The sequence below is a fragment of the Procambarus clarkii genome, chromosome 27 (genome assembly GCF_040958095.1).
Source record: "Procambarus clarkii isolate CNS0578487 chromosome 27, FALCON_Pclarkii_2.0, whole genome shotgun sequence".
Taxonomy (NCBI): domain Eukaryota; kingdom Metazoa; phylum Arthropoda; class Malacostraca; order Decapoda; family Cambaridae; genus Procambarus; species Procambarus clarkii.
In genome coordinates, this window is record NC_091176.1 from 24,554,190 (window position 1) to 24,581,159 (window position 26,970).

General features: G+C 42.0%; 1 protein-coding gene across 1 annotated transcript in view; it reads right to left on the reverse strand.

Moving 5' to 3' along the window:
• The window catches only part of LOC138369204 (uncharacterized), a 184,491-nt gene continuing 157,521 nt past the window's right edge, over positions 1-26,970 (reverse strand). Inside the window, 11 exon segments of the mRNA XM_069332143.1 lie at positions 1-697; positions 4,272-4,485; positions 5,321-5,571; positions 9,617-9,764; positions 12,310-12,549; positions 12,674-12,758; positions 21,073-21,212; positions 24,763-25,683; positions 25,686-25,885; positions 25,887-26,267; positions 26,373-26,940. Coding sequence (XP_069188244.1) covers positions 319-697; positions 4,272-4,485; positions 5,321-5,571; positions 9,617-9,764; positions 12,310-12,549; positions 12,674-12,758; positions 21,073-21,212; positions 24,763-25,683; positions 25,686-25,885; positions 25,887-26,267; positions 26,373-26,940 — 3,527 coding nt within the window. The 3' untranslated portion in view covers positions 1-318.

Consider the following 26,970-nt stretch of genomic DNA (forward strand, 5'->3'; position numbering starts at 1 on the left):
GGTACTGTGGAATAGCTTAGTAATAAGGAAAATATGCAAAGTAATTTGCCAAGGGAGAGAAACCAAAATGGATAGTATCTTGATTCTTGTACAGGCAGGGTAGTGGCAGGTTAACTCACACAGTAGAAAAAGTATGCAACTTGTTCAGTGGAATGAAGCACTAGAAGTATTACTCAGTGGGGAAGCAGGAGTAGAGGACACTACATAAGAAGATAGCAATTAAAGAGGATAATACTGTATCAGCAGGTAGAGGTTAAGTCACATAAGAGATTGGCAATAAATAGGGGCAAAGGAACAATACTTATATCCAATAAATTTTCAATCTAGCAAAGCCCAGTTGTTACGAATAATGATGAGCATAAATATATAAATAAATAAATAATATGTAATGCTACAAATTAGTGACTCATTTTTAAACCCAAAGATTTTACCATATTCAGAGCGGGTCCAACCAGCAACAACGCACAGAGCATTGCTGGCTGGTGGACCATTAGGAACACACACTGGCTGTGTGTTGTGTCCTAAAACAAGTGGAGTGTCAAGGCGCAGGAGCACAGCATCCCCAGTCCAAAGTCCACCAGTCCTGACAGTCCCAGGGAAGGGGACCATCTTGGCAACATAGTGAAACTGCACAGTGACAGCTGGAGTTGCTACACCAGACACAACTGCCCATGTGCCTGGATCCATTCCATTTTCTCTGTAGGAAGAATAAAAAACTTATTTATACCCTATGACTACTGAATCTAATGTCGATCCTATTACATAAAAATAAAATAAAATTTACTACCTTCAACTAATATAAAAGATAAAGAAAGAATCACCTAACTGATACTATGAAGGAAATCCTACTAAATATCTACCACTCTACTTTGTTGAATGCTTTCACAGAACATTGAGCTATATAACCAGTGTTGAATGTAATGAAACTCAATTTCTAGGTGATCCCCAGTGACTCCATGAAGCTACTATCATTGATAGAGTGTCATACAACTAGGTCCCATAAGTCGTGGACTTCTACAGGCCTATCTGGAACCAGAGCCAGAACCTGGCCCCCTTCAAGGCACTGAGAGGTGGCACTTATTCATCAAGTTATTTATTCATGCCATCCACTGTATGGGGAGAGGAGGCAGGCGGCTCAGGATCATCCGGCCACTCCACCCTCAGTTCTATGATGAAAACACCCCTGATGACCAGGAGGGAGGGAAGTGTGTCAGGGAGCCACTAAGGCTCGCCCAGAAATTGGAGTTTCATAATATTCAATGCTGGTTTTGTGAAGAAACCCCTTCTGGCTCCCCGAAGCTAACTACCCACAGAGAAGAAATAAAGGGCACTTGCCAGGGAGAAGGGAGCACCACATCCAACACAACTTGTTGAGATGGCTCAACTGTCTCCACTGTGAACATGGAAAAGGCAAAACCAAAAGGAGGCCAGGCTATACCCACACCAAAATTCTGCTCAGACTCTAAGGCTGTCATTTCTAAGCCCGAAAGCAGGGGGTGGAGGGAACAAGACACCTGGCAAACCATGCCAAAGAGAACTGGGAAAGGAGAAAGAGTGGCAAACTTGGAGCAGGTGGGGTTCACCAGCTGCTAAATCCACTAACTCCTTAAACACTAAGGAGACCAACTCTGAGGCATCCATGCAAGCACCAAGCTGCAAACAATGGATACAGGAGAATTGCATCCATAAAGTGGCTGCTGCCTGATAAGCCTCTTGTCTATAGAGGCTCTGCTATAATCAAGACTCAATGAACACTAATATTCTTTGGGTGGAAGGTGTCACTCACTCAACAGGTAGCATGGCAGAGATGGAATGAATGACAGTCGACACAGCAATGTTGATGGATACCCCTCAATCTTGCAAGTAACAAATGTAGGCTCAGTGTTAGTTTATGACAAGCCACATAAAAGCCAGCAGGACTTGCCAGGACCTGAAGGTAATGACTACACAAGACACCCACGTGCTGGGTGCATGAAATAACTTGCTGAAAGAACTGACACCGAATGCAAACCTTAGGATAAATATGGCTATGTAGGGCATTAGTGGCCTGCCATATGGACAAGCACATAAAACTAGAGCACCCTGACCTCAAGAGTCTTGCAGAGGTGTCAGAAACATTTGAAATACTCAGTTGGCCAGCTTCCATGGGATGAACTGCTGAATCTACCAGAGAATGCATCCTGTCAGGACCAGGGCATCACTAAATGAGCATGAGCACCAAGGAAAAGACTGGTATCTGGTAGGTATTTTTAGATTCCTAGGGCTGATATGACTGGTGTATGGAGCGATCTCACTATGGCTAGCTATAGGGAGCCACTATTTAGCTCCCTGTAGTCCAACATAGAAAAGAACAAAACAAAGCTAGAAAAGATCCAGAGATATGCAGCAGGGATTGTTACTGAGCTGATGGGGCTGAGAAAACTGGACCCCCCACCACACTGGAGAAGAGGAGGATTGTGGAGCATTCTATATCTGCCATTGACCGGGACAGGCATCCAGAAAGGTAAGCACCCAAAAACAAACTCCTATTCTGAATAAAAACGACGAAAATAGACAAACAAATGGACAGAACTCCCCAATTGAAAATGAGCAAACAAGTGGACAAGCAAACGTTGCTCACACGACCAGACACTGCTCACATGAGCAGTGCCACATATCTGCGCAGCTCCCCCCTCCCCGGGAGGGGGAAGAGGAAGCCCCAGACCTCGTGTTAGCAATCCACCCTGCAGTTCTGTGGCTGGATATCAAAATATGCAAAAACCGCCGACCGGAGGGAGAGGTGGTTGCCAGGGAGCTTCCAGGACTCACCCACAAAACCAGCATTGAATACATTGACAAAATGAATGCATGCAATGCTGGTTTTCTGGGGGAGCTCCCCTACGGCTCCCCGGAGCTACTTCATCAAAGACTAAAAAGAAAAAGGGGGACTTACCCGGGACGCGGTCAGTGCTCCACATCTCAATTCAAGGTCAAGACAAGCTGCAGCCACCGACTCAAAACAACACAGGCCTGACTAGGCCCAAGAACGTTAATGAGGTAGTGTGCAGCCAGGGCCCTCTTCGACCGTCAAAAGCTCCCGTGCCTGAATGTCAGCCCAGGACATGTTACCAAAGACGACAGCAAGAGCAGCAAACTTACAAACTTCATGGGCACTGGGATAGACCGCAGGCTGGCTAGACTTAATAACCCTGCGAACAGGGAAGAAGGGAAACTGGATCAACCCAAAGCACGTCCCCGGACACAGAAGCCGTGGCGCGTAAACAACGGCAGAGGGCTGCAACCGGACACAACCTATGATGCACCCCTGGCCTCACCAACCAAGCATCAACAACCCAAGGAACCCTCCGGAAGGCAGCAGTCTTTTTCTTCGCCAGAAAAGAAGGAGATGGCTGCAGACGAACAAACCTATCACCATAACTGAAAGAGTAGAAACCCCAGTGCCGGAGGAGAGCATGAACCTCCCCAACCCGACCCCCAGAGGCCAATGCCAACAGGAAAAAGAGCCTTAGACAAACAATCCTAAATCGAAGGGGCCACAACAAACCAAGAAGAAGAGAGGTAAGAAAGCACTGTGTCCAAAGACCAGGACAGCTCAGGCGGGGCATGAGCAGGCTGGAGGTGAAACAGTGCATGAGGCAGCTTGGGAAATGGTGCAGAAGTGACATTTATACCGAAAGCAAGATGAAGCAGCTCCGCCAGTGCCACACGATACGAGGCGATAGTATCCGGCATAAGATGACGGTTCTGGAACAACCACGAGAGAAAGGACAACACCACCCGAACCGAAAGCAAAGTACAACGACGAAGAGTTAAAAAGAAATCGAGGAGAAGAAGGAAATTTACTGTAATTACTGCCACACCAGGCAAAAAAAAAAAAAAAAAAAAAAAAAACTGCTTCCAATTACATGGGGGGTGTCTTTAGGCCATTGCTCCTCGTGCCTCTTCTTGAGGGGGCCAGGTTTTGGCTCTGGTCCCCGGTAGGCCTAGAACACCATTGATTGTTGCCACGGTCTAATATATGCACATCAGCCCGGTATAACTCCAGGGAGCCCAAGAGGCTCTCTGCAGAAAGATAATTTATTTATCAAAAGTTAAATAAATTTAATAAATATCATGAATTCCAAGTCATGGGGAATTTAGCCTCCAATCCTTTGATTATTTTATCTACTGTAATTACATTTATTACCTTCTCTGTGACATTTGGCTATTTAAAATGGGAAAACTTCTTTAAATGATTTTAATTGAAATTACAATAAGAGAAACCATCATACTTGGTTGAAAGGCACGAGTAGGCAGCTAACACCCAGCTTGGGGCAACAATGGAGGCAGTACAGGACTGGGTATGAGCATGGGTGTTGTTATAAGGATGGGTTCTCAGCAGGAGTGCTAATGAGGGCCACAGTCCTTCTGTCACTGCTGGTCGTGCTCCTGCTGATATATTCTGCTCTTCTAGCGCATCATCCCCTAGGCTCCAGGACCCACAGGCTGTAGGGAAACACATAATATAAGAGGAGACAAGCAATAAAAGGCACTGGGTTTAAAAAATGGAGATACAGAGAGAAAATGTAGTTATTATTATTTACACAAAGAAATCACATTAACCACAGTGCTGTGCCTACCGACAAATCTTGTTCTGAGAGTTGTACTTTTTTTTTTTATTGGGCTATATTTTAATGTTTTTTTAATGTTTTCATCACTTTTTGTGTTTTTAAATGAAAATGGGTGAGTTTGGAAACATTTTTACATTAACTTTACAGTACCTGAATATTTATAAAAATAACAAAAAATGTTCTTAACAATTGCACTATGAAGTTTTTGCCAAAAACAGGTGAGCAGTGCAGGGGTTATTGTGATTATCAATGAGAAAATCGGTAGGAGCCACGAGGAGGATTGACACCTATACTCAGGTTACTCAAAAGCAACACCTACATCATGATATTGTAAAAGCATTGCAATCTGGGATTCAACTGAATCCTCATGGGTTCCTGAGGCTTCCAATGAAGTTTAACCAAGGTTTCACACAATGCTCCCTATGCAAGGAGGCAATGTGTGAAACCAGTGGTTTCTTAAGTTTGCATTTAGGAAAGCCCTGGGCAAATATTTATTTGGAAACAGGATTATTGATTTGTGGAACAGAGCAGCAAGTAACATAATAGATGTGAGATTACTTGATTGCTTCAACCACAGGTTAAACATATACATAAGTAAGTGTACGCAGATATAAATGGAGCTGTCTTGAATGGCCAAATAGGTTTTCGTAAATTCTTATGTTCTATTCAAAGAGAAGACAAAGGTAATTAAAGCAAGTGTAACAACTCACAGTGCTGATCACATGCCAGATGTACCAAGGATTCACTTGAACAGTCAGACTTGAGAACAAATTGGAGGGGTGTGGGGGCTTGGGCTGAGGCTTTGGGAGCTAGCCTAACTCTTGGGCGAGGCACAGCTTCCACCACACGCCTCACCTCCGTGCTAAGTGAGGCTGCTTCACCAAGCTGCTCACAAACCAAGTCGCTCCACTGGCTCGTCCAGCCCTCTCCACACACAGCCATCCACCGATTCTCTCCACTCCTGTAAAATCAAATTTTTATCACTTATTTTTATTCTCAACACATCATTAATGAGTGTATTATCAACAGTTTAATTTTTATCAACGCCTATTGCAACCTGTGTGTCTGAGATATCATGAGTGTACCTCTCATCCTGTAACTACACTTGGGTAATTATATTTTTCATAATTGATATTTTGCAAATAAAAAAAAATAGCATTGAATGTAATAATATGCCAATTTCTGGGGGAGCCCCCTACGGCTCCCCGGAGCTATCCACTAGGCTGATAGGGATAGTCCTAACTTTTGGCATCAGTCGATGTGGGTGGAGTTCTAGGCCTACCAGGGACCACGGCCAGAATCTGGCCCCGCCCCTCAGAGAGGCACGAGGAGCAATGGACTATAGAAATGCACATGTGATTGTGGAGCATTCCATATCTGCCCTCGACAGGGTCAGGCACCCAGAAAGGTAAGCACCCCAAAACAAACCCCTATTCTGGTGAAAACAATAAAAATAGACAAACTAGTGGACAGAACTTCCTAAATGAAAATTAGCAAACAAGCATGATGTCATACGAGCCACGCTGCATGTCTGTGCAGCTCACCCCTTCGTGGGAGAGGGGAAGGGGGAGCCCCAGACTCCCGCGCTGGCAATCCACACTGCAGTTCTTCGGCTGATGGGATACGGCTTAGTCATTGTGGCTCCACCTCTGGACTTTTGTTGTGCTGTCCTCTGTTCAGTACTGATCATTTGGTGGTGTGTGAGCTGGGAGTAATATTCACAGGTACTAGTACTCAGGCTGCATGTGCTAAGGGTCACCTTCCCTGAGTGCCCTGTAAGTACCACCCTAGGGGCTTGGGGTTCCCTTCCACAAGTCACCTTGCGTCAAGTCACCAGAGGTTTTTGGCTTCCCGCATCCCTCCAGCTAAGGTGCGAGCGGCCATTGTGGCTTACCTCCTGCGCGACCCGGTGTGAGCCTCTATAATGGATCCGTCTTCTTTCAGGTTTGGGTCTTCGTCTCCATACTGGGATCGTTATGAGGTTCTGGAGTCGTCCTGGCTTGCGAACTGCCCTATGTTTCCGCTGGATACTTGGGACACCTTCTGTCGTACCCACACACTTGAATGGTGTGAGGTGTTGACTGTGGTCCAGGTTTATCTGGGGGGCAATTTTGCACCCCTTAGTGAGCGCCTTTTCGCTCCAGCTCTTCTGCAGGATGTTGGTGCGGTTTAGCTTCATGTGCAGGTTCCCTCCCTGTCGGCTGCGCTTGTGGCTAAGGACTTGCACACTCGAGGCTCGTTGGCTTTGGTCTTGCATTTCTTTTCTCTCCTTAAGCTGTCTTCCGGATGGCTTACGGAGGATGTAGAGGCACTTGGGGCCATTCCTGGTCTAGCACCTTGGTTTCGGCTGCTCGCGTGTCATCTGTGCTTTTGAAGCTGTTAGCGCCGATCCTTCGGGATTCTGCACTCCACGCGTGTCGGTAGGTGGTGCTCGCTTCCTCCTTGGAATCCGCTTGGGCCCTGGCTCTTAGATTGTCTACACCTCTTTGTCCTTAATTATTTGCGGCTTCTGCAGTCGAATAATATATGCAAGCGGTTTCCTCCAGCTGCTGCTGTATGTCTGACTTGTTGGTTCTCCGGGAATCCCAGGTGGGTTCCTCCTGTTCCTGGATATGACCTGAGAACTGCGGTCCCTGGTCATACCAGGGACCGCAGTTCCGCATGTCGAAGTAGACCACAGGTGCCAGTTTCGGAGCCGGTGCTGCCTTCAATCCCAGCTGCGCCTCGTCAGTGAGGCTTCAGCAGCTGGTAGTCAAAACTAACTTTGCTTAATGAACTGTAAAGTAATTTTAAGTGTTAATTTTAGTGTTGTGTTAGTATAGGTTACGTAAATTGTTAAGAATTCTTAACTTCAAGATGTGTGGCATCAATCAAGAAGACAAACACCAACAAGGTAAGTTGAGGTTTCTAGTTGAATATTTAATAATTATATGTGGCAAGGCAATTCAAACTATGTTGTTTGTAGTATAAAAATAGTTGGAAATGGTCACTTTTGGACTCGTAAGTGAAAAAATACCATTATCCGAAAAATGTGATAATCCGGCTGGGGGTCCTTCCCATATAGTCCGGATGATCGAGTAGAGACAGTACTTCGCTTTCGGTTTGGGTGGTGTTGTCCTTTCTCTCGTGATTGTCCAGGACCTCCATTTTATGCCGAATACTGTTGCCTCATATCGTGCAGCGCTGGCAGAATTGCTTCAGCTTGCTTTCGATATAGATGTTACTTCTGTGCCGTTTCGCAAGCTGTCTCATGAGTTGTTTCACCTCACGCCTGCTCGTGCACCGCCTGAGCCATCCTGATCTTTGGACAGAGTGCTCTCCTATCTCTCTTCTCCTCAGTTTGTTGTGGCCCTTTCAGTTCAGGATTGTTTTTTGAAGGCTCTTTTCTTGTTGGCATTGACCTCTGGGGGTCGGGTTGGGAAGCTTCATGCTCTCCTCCAGCACAGGGATTTTGCTCTTTCGGTTGTGGAGATAGGTTTGTTCGTCTGCAGTCGTCTCCTTCTTTTCTGGCGAAGAATGAGACTGCTGCTTTCCAGAAGGGTCCTTGGGTTGTTGATACTTGGTTGGTCAGGCCAGGGGTGCATCATGTGTTGTGTCCAGTTGCCGTCGTCCATCGTTATTTGCACGCTACGGCTTCTGTATCCAGGGACACGCTTTGGGTTGATCCGATTTCCCTTTTTCCCTGTTCATGGGTACGGGTCTCTCAGGTTGTCTGCAGGGTTATTACAGGTCTCTTAGGTTGTCCGCATGGTTATTAAGTCTATCCAGCCTGCGGTCTATCCCCATGCCCATGATGTTCATAAGTTCGCTGCTCTTGCTGCAGTCTTTGGGAACATGTCCTGGGCTGACATTCTGGCACAGGGTTTTTGGCGATCGAACAGGGTTCTGGCTGCACGCTACGTCATAAATGTTCTTGGGTCTAGTTGGGGCTGTGTCGCTATGGATCTCAACTTTGAGTTGAGGTGTGGAGCACCAACTGCTTTCCAGGTAAGTCCCCTTTCTTATTTTGTCTTTGGCGAAGTAGCTCCGGGGAGCTGTAGGGGCTACGCCCAGACAGCCAGTGTTGAATGTAAAGAAACCCCATTTTCTGGATGAGTCTCGGAGGCTCCCCGGCATCCCTCCCTCCCTCCCTCCGGTCGGCGTTTTTTTGCGTATTTTGATATCCAGCTTCAGAACTGCGGTGTAGATCGCCAGCGTGTGGGGTCTGGGGCTCCCCCTTCCCCTCCCAGGAAGGGGGGAGCTGCACAGACGTGCAGCACGGCTTGTGTGACGTCATGCTTGTTTGCTCATTTTCATTTAGGGAGTTCTGTCCACTAGTTTGTCTATTATTATTGTTTTCACCAGAATAGGGGATTGTTTTGGGGTGCTTACCTTTCTGGGTGCCTGTCCCGGTTGATGGCAGATATAGAATGCTCCACAATCACATGTGGATTTCCATAGGCCATTGTTCCTTGTGCCTCTCTGAGGGGGTCAGGTTCTAGCCGTGGTCTCTGGTAGGCCTAGAACTCCATCCACATCGACTGATGGCAAAAGTTAGGACTATCTCTATGAGCCTGGATAGCTCCAGGGAGCCTCCAGGGCTCACTCAGAAAATGGCGTTTCATTACATTCAACGCTCGTTTTCTGGGCGAGCTCATTGTCCCACTATAAAAAAAATGGACCCAAGCCAATCCCTGAACCCCAAATGTATTGCAAAACACATCCTGGAGGTCCAGGGAAATCATAGAATCGTCCAGTTTGAGAATGAGATGCCTGGGTGAAATAATGCTGTGAAAGATCAGAGGCCATAACCTGGCGCCTCTGTGATGGGAGCCAGGTATTCGCCCTGGTCGCCACTAAAGAAGAACACAGCTGATGTGACCTGGCAGATGGAAACCATCTCAGTGTATGGCTTCAGGAAGCCACAAGGAGCTTCCCTAGAAATAATGTAACAATTATCAATCTCTACATGGGAAAGAATTTGCTCATTTTTAATCAGATTGGGAAATGTTGTAATGATTGCATACCTAACTTCAAGTTGTCGTGTGCTGTTGTCTATTCTGACACAATGCCACTCATCAGAGCCATCCTGACACTGCCGTAGCCCATCACATAGGTGGAAGGTGGGCACACAGCCACCTACAGCACATGGCGTTTCATCCAGACCAGAGCATCCTGTATAAACAAAACTCATCAATCAGTAACCGAAGGATAGACAAAGGCAGGCACTTGCTTTTCTTGTCATATAAATGAGAAACAACCTCTCACTTTGGTATTACTCAGGGTGCCTGGACTCTGCCTCACACACCCTAGCTGCATTGCTGTTCTTGGCTTTGATTTAATAAATAAATAAATAAATAAATGTTTATTCAGTTAAAGTACATACATACAAGAGATTTTACAAAAATTTATAGATTTATAGATAGAGCTAGTACATACAATGCCTAAAGCCACTATTATGCAAAGCATTTCGGGCAGAACTGATTATCATAGTAATATACACCTGAATAACCTCTCATCAGTTGTACACATTCCTGATATTGCTTCTGTCAGTTGATGACATAATTTCCTACATTTAGGTGTCAATTAATTAAACTATTCCAGAAAATTGTGTTATATAGACTCTTGATAAATCTCCATTAATAATTCTGTACTTACAAGATCTAAACATGTCCAAATACATACTTGATAATATCCAATTGTTAATTTAATTTCTTGGCCATAACATTTAGGAGTTAAATGGATACAAATTATTAGCATTATGATTGTTTACAGTACTGCTATACTGCTTTTCTGAGAGCGGGTCCCCTTCAGTAGCTCCCTGTAGCTACAACCTAGAAGTAATGAAGCCTATGAAAAAACACTAGACTCTTGAGATTCCTATCGGGGACCAGGACAAGAATCTGAACCCCTCAGAGTCTAGAATAGCCTGGGAATCAAAGAATTGAGAAACTCCCATCAGAGAGCAAGCCCCACCCCAAAACAAGTAACAATAATATAAATTGTAAACCTGATGATTACAATGCAAATAATTATTACAGTACTGTATGGAAATTCCCAAAACAATGAAGGTGCCTGCTGACCACTAGATGGCAGCCTAGGAAACACAAGATCTTGGCTACCTATCTACCTCATTCATGAGCCACCTCGAGGAAGCACCACCATGGGAAATGGTTCCCTTATGATAGAGATGACAGTTTGTATATTTAGCCTGGATTTGATATGTTAGGCAGTGAAAATACATTGTTTAATTAATCTTCTCACTACCTACAATGCCTTAAGTCATAATGATACTCTGTCCACAGAACATTTTCTCTCTCAGACCGTATACACTGATGGTTCCCTACACCACCCCACGGGTGCAGCTGGAAGTCCAAATTGTCCTTGTAATGGGTGATGGCTTGTATTTTTAGTGGGGAGTTCATATAAACAATTGGGCTTCTACTCTTCAACCCAAACTATTTGCCTTACTTCTTACACTCAAATGTGTACGTCTCCAAACACACTAATTATAAGTGATTCTTTATCATCCTAGACTAGACTCAACTCTATTGGCAATCCAATTTAAGTCTTCTTTTATATGTAGAATCACAACACCTGCTCTTGTTGTTCTGTGCTTTCTAAAAGGTGGGTGTTATCTAAATTAAATTAGATTAATTAAATTACTAAATTAAATTAAATTTTTTATTCAGGGAAAAGTACATACATAGATGATGAGTTACAAATATCATGTTAGATTTATAGATAGAGCTAGTACATACAATACTTAAAGCCACTAATACACACAGCATTTTGGGGAAGGTGTGAGGGGAAAAAACATTTAGACTAAAATTTAAGGGGGCATAACTGCGTTTCTTATAAGTTGTTCAATGTAAACCAATCTTTTCTGGGGGGAGCCCCATCGGCGAGCTTCATGCTCTCCTCCAGCACAGGGGTTTCTGCTCTTTTGGTCCTGGGGGTAGGTTGCCAGATTGTAAATAGGGGTTTGTTTTGGGACGCTTACCTTTCTGGGTGCCTAACCAGGTCAATGGCAGACATAGAATGCTTCCAATCACATGGGGGTTTCTATAGGCCATTGTTCCCTTGCCTCTCTAGGGGTGCCAGGTTCTGGCTTGTGGTCCCGTAGGGGCCCGAAGAAATCCATACACATGATGTCAAATCTGACATTAGCATATCAGCCTAGTAAGCTCCGGGGAGCCGTAGGGGCTCCCCCCAGAAAAATGGCATCTGTTTACAAGAGCCCTGATGAGGTGAGGTGAACCCTGTGTATCCGTGGGCCGTTTAAATATTACGTAGTAGTCCCACATCGTATGATGTGATGTGCAATTTTGGGTAAGTTACTCAACACATCATATGATGTGTTGCGCAGTTTAAGGGTTAATTTATCTCTCGGTTCTTTGTTGTTCTTTTGTTTTTTCACTTTGAGGTCTGGGGATATGTAAATGTAATGCTCGTCTAGACACTTTAGGATTTGTGCATTTCTCAGTATCTTCTTTCTGTGCTAAAAATTTGAAATGCTTATGGTTACCATGTTTGCTTCACACTTGCCAAACTCCCTACCTTAGGCACTAAAAACTCCAATGATCAGGACTGTGATAGATGGGTAATGTGCTAAGAAGGAAATTTCACATTTTCTATCTCACAGATAAGTTAAACATTTGTGTGGGTTATTGTACTACAAAACTGCAATTATAGACCTTAAAAATGTTTGTCTACTTACCACAATTGTGTTCATCCTGTCCAGAATGACAATCAGGTATGCCATCACAGGTCCTGGCCAGGGGTATGCACCACCCTTCAGGACATCTGAAAGCATCACTAGGGCAGCTGTCACTGCAGTTGACCTCATCTGAGTGGTCACTGCAGTCAGGCTGGCCGTCACATCGTAGGGAGATAGGGACACAAGGGGATGGTGACATGCCTCCACATGTAAACTCATCAGCATGACACTTCCAAGAATCTTTAGAAAGATAAAGGAAAAACTGTGAGGATAAATTCTGGTATTATTTCCTAATTAGTATACTGTACAAAAATAATATACTGTACAGACAGAGTAAAGTAATTAGAGCATCTACAGCACTCACCGCAGTTTAGTTCGTCATCACCATCACGACAATTGGTGACGCCATCACATACATACTGCCGTTCAATACATTCACCATCCTGACACTGTAAATAAACCGTCAATTAGTATAACCTATTATTGTACGGTGTGAGAAAATCAATTGGATCAATGCGGTGACTCAAACCAGCAATCAAGGAACTTTCAGCCATGCACCTTATCCCCTGTACCACAACTTAAAATAAGTTCAACTGAAGCCTACAAACTTCTAAAGGTCTGGAGGCTTCTATTGAAGCCTCCAGATCTCTTGTGGATTCAGTGGAATTCCAGGTTAAATAACTTAGACTAAGTTATTCAACCTGGAATATTGTGAATTTCTTTGTGTAACTATATGGTATCATACTTGTTTTTCTGTAAGGAGTCCCTTGTGGCTCCCTGAAGCTACTATATACTGATATGGTACCCTCTACAGTGTTTGTTATAAGTATGCTCTTCCCTGCTTGAAGAGGCACATACTTACAGCAAGAAAAGCATGATGGTTTTACAGGTGAAAGATTGTACACTGAAGTATGTGCTGGGTACACATCACTGTGTGCATTACCTCCCTGGGCACACACAGCTGGGATGCTTAGTTGCCTCCGGCAACTATATTGCACGTTTCGCTCTTTTATCTTGCTGTGTTTAATCTCTGTTAACAGTGGTGTTGGTGATATTGTATTGTTCTTCTGGCACCCACCAAGAAACTAAGCAAAGAAACCATTCCTCAGATCATTGCTTTAAAGAAAGCAGGCCACCAAAGTAAGGAAATAAGTTAATTTCTGGGTGTAGCCAAGTCGACATAAGGAAGTATTGGCACGCTTCTGAGGGGAAATACTAATGACACACCAACACAGAAACATTGGTCTGGTCATCCCAGAAAGATGTCTTCAAGGACTGTGAACATTATAAAATGTTCATTGGAGAGTACCCATCATGTTACAGCAAGGGTTGATCTTGAAAAAATTCACTCTGGGACGAATAGACCAATGTTTTCTGTGTTCATGTGTCATTAGTTTTTATACCTTGGAAGCGCACACAATACTTCCTCGTGTCGACTTGGATACACCCAACAATTAACTTGTTTCCTTACTTTAGTGGCCTGTGTCCTTTAAAGCAATGTTCTGAGCAATGGTTTCTTTATTTCTTTGGTAGGGGCCATAATAACAATGTCATACCACATGAATATCAAATAAGTGCAAAAAACAATGGGCAGCCACAGAGCAAAATGCAACCAGAAAGCCAGGCCACTGGCTATGGTACTGTGGTCACCCCAGAGAGCTAATGCCTGCCATGACATCAAGTAGCCATTGCATACATCTGTCTAAAATCTTTTACCCATAGGACCATCATTCTTGTAAGTATAAGTACATAAGTATGCATACTTCTGGTGTGTACAGTATCCACTCAATTTAACGACCTCTTTTATACCGATCTGCCGGTAATAACGACCGGTTTGAGAGACCAGTATCTGGAGCCTCGTATACCGGTTTGGCGGTTGATATTACCGACGATCGGTACTGGGTTTGTTTTGGCATCAGCGGCCCCTCACATGGTGACCAGGCCACTGGCCTTGATCATCCAGAATCGTATATTAAATCTTAACATTCTTTTAAAATGATTCTGTTTAATGAAAAAATTCTAAATTATTATTAATAAAATATTTTGAAACAATTGTTATTAAGCAAAATTCTTTGTTTTCTTATTAAATACCTTTTATAGTATATAAAGTATACAGTATATAGGCAATAGGTATTTTTTTCCCCACAGACCTAGAATGTACTGTGCTGGGCCATGTGTCCACATTGTTTACCGTGAACTCGCGTGGCTGAGAGCAATGTCTCAGAATATTAGCCAAAGAAAATCAGATTCAGACAAAAATAGATAAATTCATGATTTCAATGGTTCGTGAAAAATTTTCGTCTACAAACCATGCTGTACCCGCTGGGAATTCAACAAGTCATGTAGCATCCGCTGGCAACGAGTGCCCTACAAGCCATGCTGCACCCGCCGATGCTGAATTCCCATCAACAAGTCGTGCAGCTTCCGTCAGCAACGAATGCTCTACATGCCATGCTGCACCTGCCCATGCTGAATTCCCATCAACAAATTGTGTAGGCTCTGCCGGCAACGAATGCTCTACAAGCCATGCTGCACCTGCCATGCTGAATTCCTATCAACAAGTTGTGCAGCCTCCGCTGGCAATGAATGCTTTGCAAGCTATGCTGCACCCGCCGATGCTGAATTCCCATCGACATGTCGTGGAGCATCCGCCGGCAACGAATGCCCTACAAGCCATGTTGCTCCCACCAATGCTGAATTCCCATCAACAAGTCGTGCAGCCTCCGCCAGCAACAAATGCTCTGCAAGATATGCAGCACCCGCCAATGCTGAATTCCCATCAAAAGTCGTGTAGCCTCCACTAACGATATAAAATATGATTGAAAGGCATATAAATTAGAGTAAAAAGTGTTGATAGAGTACAGTATTGTAAGTGTTAATGATTATTTAAGCCTTGACAAAAAGATACTGTACAGTGTAAATAGACAGTAGAAATAATTTTCAATTGTGAATTAGAACTCATGTGAATTAGTAGTAAGGCTAGCTGTTGTGTGGAGTGAATGCCTGAAAATAAGTGTACATACTGTATATACCCGGTCCGGTCGGCCGAGCGGACAGCACGCTGGACTTGTGATCTTGCGGTCCTGGGTTCGATCCCAGGCGCCGGCGAGAAACAATGGGCAGAGTTTCTTTCACCCTATGCCTCTGTTACCTAGCAGTAAAATAGGTACCTGGGTGTTAGTCGGCTGTCACGGGCTGCTTCCTGGGGTGGAGGTCTGGTCGAGGACCGGGCCGCGGGGACACTAAAAGCCTCGAAATCATCTCAAGATAAGATAACCCTGCATACAGTGCAGAACAATATAAAACAAGCGCTGCAGAGGATGACATAATCTTCACAGCTTCATAATCTTCAGCGTCATTAAAAGTCAATTTACCAATTTTATTATAGTACAGTATTACAACATATTAATTTTTTTTTTCAACAAAAGCTACATATACGCTATAATATGTAGCGTATATGTAGCTATAATATGTAGCTTTTGTTGAAAAAAAAATTAATATGTTGTAATACTGTACTATAATAAAATTGGTAAATTGACTTTTAATGAAGCTGAAGATTATGAAGCTGTGAAGATTACGTCATCCTCTGCAGCGCTTGTTTTATATTGTTCTGCACTGTATGCAGGGTATATACAGTATGTACACTTATTGTATGTACACTCTGCAAATGTATATTCTATCATTAGCAGAGAAAAGATGAACTCAGAATATTTCATCTTGGCTAGCTCTCAGTTAGTGACAAGGCTCGATCGCCATTTGTATGGCATGGCCGCCACAGGCCTGTGTCATAACATTAAAAATACATTACCTGCACTGTACAGGGTAAAACAAAACACATCTTCAAATTTTATTGAGAAAAATATTACATTCACTGATTGATACATGAAATATTTTGCAATAGAAAGGAATGAACCAATTTTTCCCACCCATCTGGACTCGATCAGAGCGTGTTCACACCTCATCCATGCAGCAGCCAACAGCTGGCTAATCGTCGGCGTGGCATTAAATTGGAATGCAATTACAGTACACAATGAACTTTATTTAATTTCAGTTATACAGTATAAAATATATCTTACCTGAATGGTACTTGAAAAATTACCCGACCCGACTTAACTTAAGAAATACCGGAGCTCCGGAAATAACGACCAGGGTACAGCCCAATATAAGCCATTAAATTGAATGGGATACTGTACTTTCCATAAGTATGCACTGCCTCAAGTATATACTTTTGATGAGTACTACTAGGTCGCGTTAGCCACAGACCCCCCTCACAGAGGTGCAGGGAGCACTGACATTTATTCTCGCCACCACCAGGGAAGACAAGCAGGAATTCAATGAGTCAAAACAAACCACTGCCAGCTTCAATAGAGACTGTAGCTATGAAGCCCACTGAAAAGAACTCCCCCCAACTATGTACACAAATTATCAAATTCACTCAGAACTAGTGCAAGGCTCATTCTCCCACTCCCCCCCCCCCCCCACTCATTTGGGGAAGAAAGAGGGAGGTAGCCTACCAGCAGCCGGCATCTCCACTCTGAATTCTATGCTGATTAAGTTTGAACTGGGTCACCTCTCTTCTGCACTGGCTCCAGTGTTCTGCTGATTCAGCTAGGTGGTGGTTTTTTGCCCTTTGTGTTTTCTGTCCACTGCAGTGTAGTGAGAGCCTAGTTTTGAGAGTGCTTGGCACTGCATGTGTACAGGGTTACCTTCCTTGTTTGATTCTTAGTGCTGCCCTTGCACTGCCAGGTTATCTTTCCTGAAGCATTTGAGAGTTACTCCCTTAGGGCTCATCTGTGTAAGGGCATGAGTTTGTGTCTACTCATCCTTACTAAAGAAAGGGGATAACAGTCTCTATGGGAATTAGTAAGCCCTCTTCTGAGGGCAGCAATACTTCTTTCATATTTTTTTTCAATATTTTTCAAAAAGTCTTCTGAAATCACACGTGGGTTTATTTCTACAGACTTAGAGGTACACATTATATCAGGAACAGGACTGTAATTTGTAAACACTATTGAACAAGGACTTTACAAGAGATTACTAGTCCCATAAACATTGGACTTAATTAACAAACGAGTACCTGTATACTCTAAAGCTATTTATACTTTAATCTGGTGCACATGAGTGTTCTTTGTTCTAGTTCCCAGTTATCTCTACTGTACACTGGTAATTATGCAATGTGACTTACAACCTTTAACAAGCCATGTAGCCCAGGACACTAAACAAGGTTATCACAGTCTACACCAAAGATGAAAATCACACAAAATATCCAGCCATCACTGGGACAAATAAACAATCAATCCTGTTCCTAATAGTGTGTAAAACAGCACCACAAGTACAATAAATATGCCCCTACCTAGTTACTATTTGGGATGACCATCAAACTTGACCTAATAGGTGGGATGAGTATCCGAATGGTACCGCCCCACCCAAAGAATATTGACCGAGCACGTCTATTGTTTACACTCGTTTCCCTCTAGTATTCCAATATTTTATGGATCCCCGCCTATTTCTTTTCACACCAGAACTGGCAAAAGTGCATAGACATGCTACTAAATGGTTCCTGGTAATAAAAAACAAGAGCTAGAAGCTAATGGTTTTAAATTTGCCAAAGCTGGAAGACAGAAGAAAAAGAGGTGATATGATCACTACATATAAAACAGCAAAAGAAATCGACAAAATTGACAAGGAGGAATTCTTGAAATCTGCCACTTCAAGAATTCAAGCATAGATGCCCCCAAAATATTAGAAAGTTCTCATTTGCAAACAGAGCAGTGGACAGTTGAAACAACTTAAATAAGTTGTTGAATGCCAAAACTGAGTTTCAAAGCATCATATGACAGAGTATTGGGTAGATGGGACACCATGAGCATAGCTCTCATCCTGTAACTACACAGGAAAACTCAGACAACACTGGTTCAGTGAAAGTTTGAGGGGAGAATGAATGAATACATATGTAAAGCATGAAAGAAAACCTCTTAGAATACATCAACTACAGTATTATTTAAGTCTTAAGTTCAGGTCCTTCACTGTCCCAGAAATACTATTGACATGGTAGTCAGATTGAAAGCGAGGTGGGATTACTAGGTGCTCTCTGTTTATACAATTAATGGTGCCACCTGGTGGTTAGCAATAGTAGAGCAATACTTACTTTACTTTTTTCTTTACTTTAAAGATACTTTATTCTAATACTAATACTTTATTCTTTATACCCATTAGTATTAAGCTTTAGTCATTAATGTTTTTCCTGCCCGAAACGCTTTGCGTAATAGTGGCTTTAGGCATTGTATGTACTAGCTCTATCTATTAATCCAACAAACTTTGTAAAATCTCTTGTATGTATGTACCTTACCTAAATAAACATTTATTTATTTTTTATTTACTTGCCAGTTTTTTCAGTCCAAATATTGCTTGGGGAAGGTATTTTGAGCATAGATGAATGTACCTTCTGAAGGCCATTCAGGGCTAGATTAACCCCTTAACTGCTCGGCTTCCAAATTTGACACCCCCCCCCCCAGTGTGCAGGAAATAAATTCTCTGGAAAAAATTCTTTTGTTTTTTTAAATTGTCAAAAACCCTTCCCTCAGTATGGGTATGTCAAAAAAAATTCGACATTGTACATACTTTGGCTGCTATGGGGTCCGTAAGTTGGTGCGTGACGTCATCATTCCCCGTTCGCCCATGACATACGCTCCCGGGCCAGTAGGGCACCCGGGGCGGGGCGCGCGAGTTGCCGCGAATATATTTTTGTTCATTTTTTGCGCACAGTTCCAAATACATTTTATTTGTTTTTACATGCTAATCCTATGTATAATGAAGACGTACACTATATTATGGCAGTAAAACATCCGTACTGTCAGAAGACACTGTGTTACGTGCATGACACTTAATTGTGTGCACATAAGTTGCACATATTTACCATGTATCATGCTAATTTATGTATATATACAATCTATTTACACACTATACACTGTCACACAGCGAGCATCAGAAATATTACAGGAACAACCGTGGACATCTTCAAGAGGAAACTAGATTGTTTCCTTCAAGGAGTGCCGGACCAACTGGGCTGTGGTGTGTATGTGGGCCTGCGGGCCGCTCCAAGCAACAGGCTGGTAGACCAAACTCTCACAAGTCAAGTCTGGCCCCGGGCCGGGCTTGGGGAGTAGAAGAACTCCCAGAACCCCATCAACCAGGTATCAACCAGGTATACATTCACCATCAACACACACAGAACTCCTCGAGTGTGAGCAGCCACACCCAGCCAGCCAGCCCTCCCTTATTCCTCCAACATCGTACTTGCCATCACCCCTCCTCCCACCATACTGTTATTCACACCCATATTTCAGGTTCATTTATGTATATTTACAACACATTTACACACTCTACACTGTCACGCACCATAAACACACTCAGAACTCCACGAGTGTGAGCTGCCACACCCAGCCAGCCAGTTCTCCCTCTCTCCTCCAATATCGTATTCGCCATCACCCCTCCTCCCACCATACTCTTACTGTTTTTATTACACTATTTACATATGTTATGTTTTCCTATCTACGTGTTTTATTCACCAGAACTATGCAAGTAAGCCGGTATTGTGTCCAAACAGTACAGTTGCCACCATACACTATATATATGACAGAGTGCTGGGAAGACGGGACACCACGAGCGTAGCTCTCATCCTGTAACTACACTTAGGTAATTACACTGCATGAGAAATCACACAGCAGACAGCAGATGACGCTACGATTACATCGTCACCTCCCTCACCAAAATAGCTCCTCTCAACATACTCCTGTTGCTGTTATTACATCATATACACACACTGTATATACCCATGTACATATGTGTTCCCCATAGCGAACCACTAAGCTAGTATGGTGAGCAAAACAAAAGTGGCTACCACACACACACAGTGAGGCAACCTCAATTCTCTCCCTCCCTCCCTCACCAAAATTCCTCCTTCCACAATACTACGCACAATGCTAATTATAACCACAATCCTGCTATTATCACAATCCTGGTCACTAATTCCTGTAAATGAATAACTGACCACACGTTTATTTTGAAAAGGAACCTAAGAAGTCATTTGAAGAATCCTAGATGGATGAAATAAAGTTGTGGTGCTGTGGCTAGCGCTGTGAACATCGTTAACAGCATTGAATCACTGATATTTGAACATTGTACCCAGTCATTATCACACTCAGGCTCTTCTATAATACTATCATGGCTAAATAATACAAGTTATATATATATTTTGACATTATTAGGCGATGCTGTGGTCACACGCTGGACAGCAGCGCTGTGCGCTCATGCTGCGAGCGCCAGCCTTGGTTGCTCACTCACTACTGAGGCTCTCACACCCGGGAATGTGGACCACAATTTTTTTTAAAGATGGAATCTGTTTACAAGAGCCCTGAGGAAGCTGATGTGAACCCCATGTAGCCACGGGAGTTTTGAATGGAACGTGAAAAATAAAAATACCCGGAGTCGCGTTGAGCAAACCAGACGTAGGCCTGCAGGTGCATTGAGCAGTTTAGAGATTAAGTATTCTCCAGTAGTGTATCTCCTTTCCCTCATCTATATCCTAGAAGGAATGGTTTGAAAAGACTCCAACTGTATCTGGAATGATAAAGGTTGCATTAACCCTGACTGGAGTCGCTGAACCCTAAGAGAGTGAGACTCATACCTAAGGGAGCAACCAAGTGGCTTAAAATATGAAATAGTACTACCAAAAAATAAACTAGAGAGTCTATTTGCACATACCTGGAAATTACCAAAGCAGTTGTTTTCCCTACAGTCATGCTCATCCGAGAGATCCGAGCAGTCAGGCACAGAGTTGCAGCGAGCACTTCGGGGAATGCAGCGTCCAAGGGGACTTGTGCCATTTGTGCACTCCACCTGGTCTGTATCATTATAACACTTGTATTAATAATCTGGTACAATTTACTCACAATATAGTGCATAATACTGGACTAAATTTTCACCAAAGCATTCTTTTATGAATAAAACAAATTATCATCATCCTGCTCAAATCATGAGCACAAATGGGCGACGTTTGATAAGCTACCAGCTTCTTAGGACTATAATCAAATTATTTATATATATATATATATATATATATTATATATATAATATATATTATTATATATATATATATATATATATATATATATATATATAATATATATATATATATATATATATATATATATATATATATATATATATATATATATATATATATATATATATATATATATTTGAGTAACGTCAACACCACATGGTGGGGTCGCGCTGCTGCTTGCACATTCTTAGACGCCTCCGACGATGCACATAAATTATGTTGTTCTTGTTTAAAGATGCTAATGATGCTGGGATATAAAAGGGTGACTGCTGAGATGTTGCAAAGCATTGACGTTTTTGTAGGAAAAAAGAAATGAAATATCTGATATACAACAAATGTCAAAAAAGTTCGTTCGGTGTTCGGCAGGTAGGCTGCTCCATTATAACAATCTTTCTTTGTTTCAAATGTGTTCCATTTGTTTTTTATTTGTCATTTACGTCTCAATAATGGAGAAGCCTACCTTACATACACTGAATAAACCATTATGACATTTTCCTTTCTTCAAATGTGTTCAATATTTATTTTTCATTTGTCTTATAGCAAAAGGTTCGTTCGGTGGTCGCAGGTAGGCTGCTCCATGTTTCTTACATACAAAAAACGTAAATAATAAAAAATATGAAGAATTTTGAAAACCAGTACAAATGTCAAAAATGTTCGTTCGGTGGTCTACAGGTCGACTGCTCCATGTTTCTTAAAAAAAAAAAAAACGAAAAATAAAAGAACTGTTGAAACAATTTGAAAAATGGACAAATGTCATAAAGGTTCGTTCAGTGTTTGTCGGGTAGGCTGCTCCATTATTGAGACGTAAGTGATAAATACAAAACAAATGGAACACATTTGAAACAAAGAAAGATTGTCATAATGGAGCAGCCTACCCAACAAACACTGAACGAACCTTTTGCTATAACGAATATGAAAGACAAGGGCTGCTGGCTGGGTTAGTAGTGCGTGAGCAACCATTTGTAGCACACATGCCTCTGGCTCTCAAACACCTGTCCCACACGGTGTTGAAAGACTGTACTCAGTCAGTGCAATTCAGACCCTATTGTTTGAAGAACATAAGGGTCATAACATTGGTGAAGCTAGGCGCAATAAGGGCTTAACACAACGGTCGGATGCCTGTGATACAGCACCTATGAGGATGATACAGCAAGCGTATCCAGGTGTAGCTCTGAGCCCCACCCTTGCCATCTCTAATGTATATAGATGATACATAGATGAATCGTTTTCTGCGTTCAGTGATGATGCATCTGATACAAGTAGCATAGATGAACAGTGTTAGCGGCTTCCATGGTGGTGGTGTTCATTGATATTTTTAAGAATACCTGAATCTTTTCCTGACTGATGGACACTCTTTGAGGCTAGCTGAATCTCTTCCTGACTGATGGACACTCTTTGAGGCTAGCTGAATCTCTTCCTGTGTGGGACCTTACAAAGCGATCTTTTCAAGACTACCTTACAAATTGAGCTTTTCCTATAATCGTTTCAATACTACCTTATGCTTTACAAGCTTGGCTACATACCACCTACAAGTACTAAAGCCAAGGGTGCATGCGAGTGCATTATTTGCAAGCACACAGAACGATGAAACAGGAAACAAAAATCTATCTGTAGCTGGTGCAAGGAGAGCAAAGTCGCGCTGTGTACCATGGACTACTTCGTTGACTATTACGCACCTCCAAAGTACTGAGTGTGTAATACAGTGTGTTACTGTGTAAATAGTATGTGAAACTGTACATATTGTAATATTAGTGCATTTTTACCACGTAATATTGTGACAATAAACATTTATTGTGGACACATTACTGACACATGTATCACAGTTTCATGGAAAATTATGAACATTCTACTGTATACATATTGTAAAGGTCACAAATATGCATCATATACGATAAAAGAAACAAATAAAACCGCATTGGAAATGCATAGGAAAAATATTTGAAAATATATTTGTGGCAACACGCGGTGCTTGAATGGCCTGCGCGACCGTGTCTGGGAGCTTCACACACGGGCGACCAGCCCCTGATGACGTCACAGCGCACCTTGTCCACGCCCTCACAGCCAAAGTAAGTGGAATTTGGTAATTATTTTTACATAGACATGTTCAGGGACGGTAATTTATCATTTTACAAAGAAAAATTATATTTTGGGGAACATTTGATGTCATGCACACTAGGGAAATTTCACAATAAACACAGTGCATCACACTGGTTACATGGGGGACACTCGTTTTGTATGACGTCCGTTTCACATGACGAACATGGAACGGATTAAATTCGTTATGGGAGGTACCACTGTGTATATATATATTATATTATATATATATTATTATATATATATATATATATATATATATATATATATATATATATATATATAATTATATATATATATATACATATATATATGTCGTACCTAGTAGCCAGAACGCACTTCTCAGCCTAATATGCAAGGCCCAATTTGCCTAATAAGCCAAGTTTTACTGAATTAATATATTTTCTCAAATTTTTTTCCTATGAAATGATAAAGCTACCCATTTCATTATGTATGAGGTCAATTTTGTTTCATTGTAGTTAAAATTAACGTAGATATATGACCGAACCTAACCAACCCTACCTAACCTAACCTAACCTATCTTTATAGGTTAGGTTAGGTTAGGTAGCCGAAAAAGTTAGGTTAGGTTAGGTAGCCGAAAAACAATTAATGAAAACTTGGCTTATTAGGCAAATCGGGCCTTGCATAGTAGGCTCAGAAGTGCGTTCTGGCTACTAGGTACGACATATATATATATATATATATATATATATATATATATATATATATATATATATATATATATATATATATATATATATATATAATATATTTTATAAAATAATTTTTTGAATATATAAAGAGTACTACTACCACTGGTTACATTTGTAGGGACTTTTGGCCTCAAAGATGATGACATGTAGTATATTGTAGCAATATATAAATGTAGCATGTATATATTGACAAAATATATATCATCAATCACAATAAATGTGGGTAATAACATTTCATTCACTTGGGCTCTAGGAGCCTCAAACCTCTGAATCCCCAGTGTGGAAGAGGGTAGCTCTATCAACCATGCTATGAACAGCCACAATAAGGAAGAATTCAAGAAGCAACTAAATTCTGCCCAACTGGGCCTTTAAGTATAATTTCTCTATGCTTGAGTGACAGCCCACACATTTGCATTTCTGTCCAAAATGCAAAAGTGTAGAGTATTAATGTTGTCCATGCTGTATAATATGCCCCCCAAAATATTTACATTAATCCCAAGGATATCGAGAGAAAACACTTACCTTCACTACAGAGCATCTTGGCTGGCATAACTGAAGACACTGTTGTGGTCTGGACTTCTTTATGGAATTTCCAGACGAGGGTTGGATCAGAAGTGGTGACACTGTCAGAAACATTAACAGAGGTGATCCCTGCAGGTGATTCTCGTCCTGCAGCCAATTCACCACTAGGAAGTACTGCACCAGATGAATTATAAGTTGTACTAGTTGTGCCTATTAAGAGTGTTGTAGAGGTTGTAGTAGATGTTGACTGTGGTGCCACAGGTGAGTCACCTGAAGCATTGGTGGCATTGCCTAACATGGAGCCAAGGTCAGAACTTGCATTGAAAATAATTCCAAAATCTATACCAAAGTTGGAAGGATCAGATTTATCAACATGGCTTTCTTCTCCCTGAATATTCACATCAGAATTTATTATGACAGTTTGGATAGTATGGTTGACACTCGCCTCTGGAGGTTTATTAGTGATCTCGGGCAACTCTGTGAGAATGGGTGCCATGGGTGTGGTGGTAGATGTAGTGGATGATGATGTTCGCACAGGTGGTGGTGTTTTGTTGGCAAACACTGGGTTACCTTCATATAATATGGCATGCACTGTCACCACTTCTTTATTAAGATCATCATGTCCTTCTTTAGGAACAATGTTTTCAATTTCATCTGCCTTAGCTGCAGTTATTATAACAAAAGGTCTCTCAGATGTTTGTGCAGTACTGTCCCTTGTTTCATTATTGAACAAAATAGTACTGCTTACTGGAATTTCACTTGAACTTTTATTGTGACTAACCTTATCAGATGTTTCAAAACTTGTGGTGTTGTAGGTATTTATTGTTTCATTATTGATTAATAAAACTGTACTGGTTTCTGTTGTTCCTTTTATGCTTGTATCTTGTGTTGCATTCAGTGTGGAAGCTGAATCTGGAAATTGTTTACAAATTCCTCAGGCACGTTCATATCCTGAAGACGCACATCCCCAGGAGAGTCTCCTGGCCTGAGTGCTGAGAGATCCTGAATAATAAACACTTTGTCAGAGTGGCCATTTGCAAATGCAGCAATATCTTCCAGGCGTGTCCCAGGAGACACATAGATCTCTGGAGATAAGACACTCCTGTTGGCTGGAGGATGCTCTTTGGGTGATAATTATAACTACTGGGTCATCTGTAGATGTTACATTCACTGTTCCAGTCACATTGGTGGGTGCCTCAACTGTATGAGGCACAGTGGTGATAGCTTCCCCTTCTACTTGACTAGTTCCTCCCTCACTTGTGGTGATATTTGTATGGTCTATAACAGCAGATTCCAAGGTGGTAGTATTTAGAGTCACTTCAGTAGTGGAGGAAACTGTTTGTGTCTCATTGACACCGACAGGTTCTCTCTCAACATTTGTATCTACAGAAGTATTTGAAGCAGTTTCTGAAGGCAATGGGGTGCCATCTTCAGATTCAGGTGAAATCTTAATTATGTCTCTTGCCTCTGAAGCTGTAGTATTGCTATCTTTTCCATGGTCCCATCTGTAACTCCATGTTCATCAACCTCAAGACTGATATGGGTTGTATTTTCTACTTGGATAGTAACATTACTCGAGTCCATTCCTTCTACAGCTGTCAATGATTCATTTGATCTTGGTTTTACACTTTCTTCTATAGGAGCCAATGGTTGTGCTTGTAACATCAGTAACATTGCTTGTGCTTGCAACATCAGTGACATTGGCTGTGCTTGCAACATCAGTGACATTGGATGTGCTTGCAACATCAGTGACATTGGCTGTGCTTGCAACATCAGTGACATTGGCTGTAGCATCAGTAACATTAGTTTCAGTTATAGTAACACCAGTAGCATTTCCAATAACATTTTCTCCCTCTGTGGTAACATTGGTGGGAGCTTCTGCAAACACATCAGTTCCTTCAATAGATGTGCTAGTGGAATTGAGATCAGCTGTAGTAGCAGCATCTTCGAGTTTAGTTTTGTCATCTCCTGGGTGTATGGAAGTTGTGTTTGCATCCTTCGCTTCTTCATCAGTCAGCTTCGGAGGCTCTTCTATCGCTGTCTCTGTAGTCTCTGACTTGATACTGACGAAGGTGGCATTGCCTACTTGATTTATAACTTTGCTGAATACTTCATTTAAGGTGATTTCTGTTGTGGTTGAAGTTGATGATGATGTGGTTGATGATGATGTGGACTGATCTGGAATACAAGATGTAGAATTAGAAAAAT